The 6,000-nt window shown below is 45.4% G+C and overlaps 1 protein-coding gene across 1 annotated transcript in view; it reads left to right on the top strand.

Moving 5' to 3' along the window:
* Positions 1-6,000, top strand: part of LOC116399615 (neuron navigator 3) — a 111,339-nt gene that overhangs the window by 88,246 nt on the left and 17,093 nt on the right. The window contains 4 exon segments of the mRNA XM_031876894.1: positions 1,022-1,177; positions 2,247-2,358; positions 3,085-3,209; positions 5,618-5,641. Of these exon segments, the coding sequence (XP_031732754.1) occupies positions 1,022-1,177; positions 2,247-2,358; positions 3,085-3,209; positions 5,618-5,641 (417 nt within the window).

Raw genomic sequence — 6,000 nt, 5'->3', positions numbered from 1 at the left:
TGTGTGTGTGTGTGTGTGTGTGTGTGTGTGTGTGTGTGTGTGTGTGTGTGTGTGTGTTAAGCAGAGATTGTCTGATGTGCCTGGGCATGCTGCCCACCTCCATGTGACACACCAGGCTTGACAGGTGTCTCAAGGTCTCTAGCTAAGGATGGGAGGATGAGCTGGCAGAACAAGCACCGATTTTGCAAACTCACATTTGCACAACCGTGAACATAAGGCTTCACCAGACATTCAGACGCAAACATGTATAGAAAAAAAAACCTCACACATGCTCAAGCAAATCCAGTTACATATCCAGACACACGCATACACAACCCACAGGTTCAGCGGAGCAGATGGCGTGACGCCGATGATACATTTGCCGTCCCTAAGCGCGTCGCCTCTGCATCTCCGGGTGACAGATGAAGTCGGGGGGAGGGGGGTCATCGATCTGTGTGCCTCTGTGGGATCCATCTTTTCTTTCACTATTTTCTTGGTGTTATTATTCCAGAAAGAGGATTTCGGAGCATGATGACATCCATAATGGTTAATTCACAACATTCTGCAAAGTTAAATGAAACGCTCCTAACAAGCTCCCCGTTCAAATAAATCGTTCTCAGTATGCATCGTGTGAACTTGCCCTTGAAATTTGAGAGTGACTCAACGTGGTTTTGCTGATTGTTCGTATTTTAAAGCTAGATATCCCAGCAGCAGTCCTTCACAGGGTACAGGGGAACTCTTCAGAAGGGCAAACCTTCCACGCCACGTCTTGTTTGGCTCGAGCAAAAAAACTCACTTGAAAGCTATCGTCGCCAGCCAGCAGACCAACTTATTCATTCTCTGCATGGGCTTTTTCGTCAATGTTTTTCAAAACATTCATGAATATTGATTTATGCATAGACAAGTGATAAGTTATGTTTAGCGTTGCGTACATTTTGACTGAGCTTATTTTGAATTTTGACAGGAGTCCCAATTCATCGGTTTTGAGTTCTTTAGTTTTCATATTCGAAAGAGAATGAAACAGTTTGAACATAGTTCTTAGAGTTTGCCTGTGGTAAACCAAATGTTATCCTGCACTCCAGCCTGTAATATGTGTCTCTCTGTGTGTCTGCAGGCTCACCTGGTGGCAGCCTTCGAGAAGAGCCTGAGTAACATGACCGGCCGCCTGCAGAGCCTCACCATGACGGCCGAACAAAAGGTACAAGAGCTCAGTCCTGAGTTTGAAATATGCTGTGTGTGAATGGATGGCGAAGGGATTACAGAGAGGAAAAATGATTAGAAACCGGCTCCGGTTTAACATTGAAATGATTCAGTGAAACTACAGAGTGTAGAGGTCGGCGGTTGCGCATTAATGGATATGTTTTATCTTCAGGTTCAGTTCCCGGAGCACTTGAAAGGTTTCTTTTGGAGTTTTCGTCAAAACGTTTTCGTTGTTGCCTGAATTTCTCTCTAACTTTACTTCTAACCTTAACCAAGGTGATTGACTCGCTTGTCTGAAGTAAAAAATGTTTGCTTCACTTGAAGGTGAAAGTGCCCGATTTTGGCCCAACATGCAAGGGTTCAGCATATTCCCTGACCCTAAGGCCCACAAACCCATTTAAAACCAGTGTATTCTCCAGAAAAACCTCCAGCATTCATCTGCTCCTGGCTCTATTTCTCTCCATCTTCATACAAGTCGACTTTTTTGACCGACGGGAGGTTTCAAAAGAGCTTGAATTGCAACGAAACACTGATCACACAGCAGCAGCAATATGCTCAAAGATATATCCCTACCACACATTATGAATACTTCCCTCTGTTCTCACACACACACACACACACACACACACACATATTACACACACAGAATGCTGACGAGCCCTGGCAGCTTTTTTTAATCCTCTATAAATTAAAGCAGACTGGGATCTGGTGGGATGTCTTTGTTAAACAAGGCCGTCCCAACTTTTAATTAAAGTGGAAACCCTATCTTCAGCCCTCAGTGGGGGGTTTTTTTCGGGAATGGCAGAATAGGAGACTCCTTCTATCTGATCGTGTTGGTTCAACAGAGTGGAGCTTTTTTCTTTTTTTTAATTCTAAGCAGGTGGTGCGGGGTTGGGACAAATCCGCAGGGAGACTTTTTTTTTGCCTCTCATTCCCTTCCACTAAAAGCCACGCCAATGCCAAATTTAGGAATTTGTTTCCAGTGACGAAGCTCCACACATTTGGCCGAACGAGGAACTGCTTTTCGGTGCGTCACCCTTCGTTTTAACAACCGTGTCTCTCTCCAGGAGTCCGAGTTGGTGGAGTTGAGGGAAACAATAGATTCGCTAAAGACCCAGAACACCGACGCACAGACCGCCATCCAGGTGGCGCTCAACGGCCCTGACCACCTGCACAAAGGTAATGAGGGAACCAGCATGCGCGATCATGATGACAGCTGCATTAGTGTTCCATGAGTCGATGCATTTTTTGTAAGCCTGATTGGCCACAGGGGGAATCCAGCCCCTAATAAATGAAGTGTTTTGTGCTGTATGGGTCAGTTGTTTAGTCCTAGAAACAACCCGAGTCAGTTGTGTGATCAATTTTCATTTCAAGTATCAAAACTCCTCACAGCTGATTATTGGAGACAAGCTGAGCCCAACATAGCTGACTGATAAAGTTATAATTTAAAAACTCTGATTTTGATACAATTTATGGTCCATATTTTGCAGTAAAAGCAATTCAATGGCTACAAATTGCCTTTACATGCTCGAGGGATTCACAGGAAGCAATCCATGCATGTAACCAGGTTCATTTTATCTCAATGATATCCCTGTTTTTTATAACAGTGTGAACAGCACAATCACGTGGAATCTGATCTTTTAACTTCTGACTTCTTTATCAAAATAACGTTAGTTTGTTAGGCTGAGCTACATTTCTGACAAAGTAGCCATTCGACAAGTGTTGGCTGTAGTATTTAACTTAAATATCTGATACCACCAGTAACCATCAGTATCAACCGGGACTCAAATGTAATGGATTATAAGTTTAAAGTGAAGCTTGAAGAACGTTTTGGTACATGGATCAGCATTGCATTGTGACCCGTCTTTTCGGAGCACTAAGTAAGATTTTGTCCGTCACTTGCAGACCTGCGGATTAGGCGGCAGCACTCGTCGGAGAGCATGTCCAGCATCAACAGCGCAGCCAGTCACTCCAGCATGGGCAGTCTGGGCAAGGACGCCGAGGACAAAAAGAAGAAGAAGAAGAGCTGGGTAGGTGTAGAAACTGTCGTCATTGTGAGACGGAAGCAGCAAAGAAAGGTTGAGCGCAGAAATTGTCTAAAAAAAAAACGAAAAAAAGGAGGAAATTTCAGACATGATCCGCTCAACTGCTCTTCTGCACAAAATGATGTATATTTTACATTCAGTTTCCTAGTCATTGTTTAGGGTGTGGTTTAAATAGTGAAAGACACATATGAATTATTCAGTGGAAGTTGATCTATTTCACATATACTCATAAAGCCCGCATTGAAAGATTAAATGTCTTCCTTACATAGATGAAGGCAGTTTTGCGGAATAAAGCTTATTCTACCGTTGCGCCCACTGAAGGAGCTTCAAAATCAGCTAATATTCTGGGTGTACCTGCATATACAGTAGCTCGACCTAACCATGACCTCCGGTTGACTGGGTTTGGATGTGACTCATTAAATCAAAGCTCCAAATCAAAAGTAGTTTGATCATTTCCATCCCAAAAGGCAATACAATTCTTTATTGCTGTGATTTTCCTCTTCCTCCCTTCATCCCTTGTGAAACCAATAATTGGTCTTCCAATTTCAAACCAGTCGCTGCTTGTGGTCAAATCACCACTTACCTTCTCGTGCTTGGAAACTTCTCCGATTTCGGAGGCAGATTCTCATTGGTGACCTGAAATAATACCCTAAAACCCGTGCTTAACGGCACCCTACTATCATATCCCCGTTGCTTGGTTACAGTGCCGAGATGGTGTCAGCTGAGTGGCTGAGGTAGCATCCGGCGGCGAGGGCCAACAGAAGGGGTCGAGCAGAGTCAAACCGCCGCGCAATTATTGTTCAAGGTGCACTTTGGATTTCACAGACAGTGACAGCAGCATGCAAATTAGGTTGGTAAAGAAGCGGAGTGGCTGCTAGTGTCATGGTTACTGAAGTTCAGCTTTACACCACGCCGATGGCTGCCAGAGGTTAGAGAAGTGCTGGTTGAATATCTGAGTCAAGTGGGTGGAACTGAGAAACACTCTCACTTCTCACAGTACTTTTGAGAAGGGCTCTTAATCCCCCAGGTACTCAACGGGACGTGGTCAGGTTTGATGGTCTGGAAAGACTCAAAAGTCTTCCACAAAGTTCTCTTTAACTTCTGTCTCTTTTTGGGAAGACAGAAACTTTGTTCCTTTGATGGCTCAGTTTGCTTAAGTGTCCAAGTTGTACTTTCACCTCCCATGGGGCGTGTCCTTTCTACTGAGGACTATGTCCACAAATACCCACAGATCAAGAAAAAAAAAAAAAGCAGAGTTATCAGAAAAAGCCCATAAAGCTCTCTCCTCTCCCTCTCTCTCTCCTCTCCCCCTCTCTCTCTCTCTCCCGCTCTTTCAGATTTTTCTCTTCTGTGCTTCACTGTACAATAGCGGCTCAGTGTCCCTGGCTGGAGAGCTGTTATTTGCTGCAGCCCCCTGAGTCAGACGGATGACATATGAGAAGTTCCATCTCAGCCAAAGAGCGCAGAGCCAGTGTTCACTCTCTGCTGCAATGCAAAACGCCTGCCCTTGAAATGAAATGCACGCTTACAGCCCAAAAGTTCACCGCTGAGAGTGACACCCAAATCTGCTACGTTGAGTGAGGACCCCCCCCCCCCCCAAGAAAAAGTCATGCTCATGAATACAAATCAATCCCTTACTTAAGCAGCAATTCATTATTCAATTGCATAAACCCTGCCTCGGTGCACACACTGAACTTGCACAAAAGCAGCAGATCATGCTAACAGAAAGGTAAAAAAAAAAAAAGGTTGTCATAATAAATTGGTAGGGTGCCTTTCATTAGGGCAGCGGCTTTGTGCCAGCAAGCAAGCTGCTGACCTGCTGAAGTAGCTTCAAGCAGGACAGGAGCCTCCCTGTGGAAGGTGGCAAACACCGTCCCCACATAGGACATTCTTTAAGCATCAGGGCTGTCCACTGGCTCACTAACATGACTGGCTAAGTGTGTGGAAATGTGTCGAAATCCATCCAATCCATTCCTCTTTTTCTATAGTTGCTCATCCTGCAAGGGTAACAGGGAGGCTGGAGCCTTTCCCAGAATGCACTGGGCCGTTAAATCGAATGGATGTACTGTGTTGGTGTGTTCTGTTTAGCATGATTAGGGTCCCGTGGATTTCATGCAACATCTTGTACTACGTGCTTGACCAGCCTAGGGACAAACATGGCTGCCAATCAGATAACGGGAAGATGAACGCTACGCAATCATAATAGACATCGACTTCATTATCATCCCCCTCGCAACAGCATGAACTGTATTTGCTGAGGACAAAGTGCTCTGTAAATCAGATGCACTAATGGCGTTTATCTTTAATCAAGCAGAGGGGGATTTGTTTGTGGGAGGGTGAGGTAAGTGTGTGTGTTTGCGAGGCTTAACTTTGGGTGTGTTCTGCATCTTCAGGTGGCCGATTCCATCCCGGCTCAGGTCAGTGGCTCCCAGAGTGTCCTCTGTGTGTGTGTGTGCTGTGGCTATTCTCCATCCTATCCTCGCCCCCCTTGTGTGTTCCTCCTTCCCCCCTCAGAGCAACCTCTTCTTTCCCTTCTCCGGAACAGTCGGCATGGATACGGCAACCCCACCTTATTCCTCCCTCCTCGTTTTCCTGCTCCCTTGTTCATTTGGATTGCCTGTTCAAAGCCTGGTCCCCCCCATCTCTCATTCCATCTCTACTTACGGTCTTGCTTTTTGCCCCCTTCTCTTTACCTAAACCAGGCAGTGCCCACTGCTTGGGAAACAACACAGAGTGACTTCCTGATCTGGCAAGGTGTGATGTCACCAGCCCCCTG

The sequence above is a fragment of the Anarrhichthys ocellatus genome, unplaced genomic scaffold (assembly GCF_004355925.1).
Source record: "Anarrhichthys ocellatus isolate YVR2014 unplaced genomic scaffold, GSC_Weel_1.0 scaffold118, whole genome shotgun sequence".
Taxonomy (NCBI): domain Eukaryota; kingdom Metazoa; phylum Chordata; class Actinopteri; order Perciformes; family Anarhichadidae; genus Anarrhichthys; species Anarrhichthys ocellatus.
The sequence above is the reverse complement of the archived record's forward strand: the minus strand, read 5'-3'. Positions and strand labels throughout refer to the sequence as shown.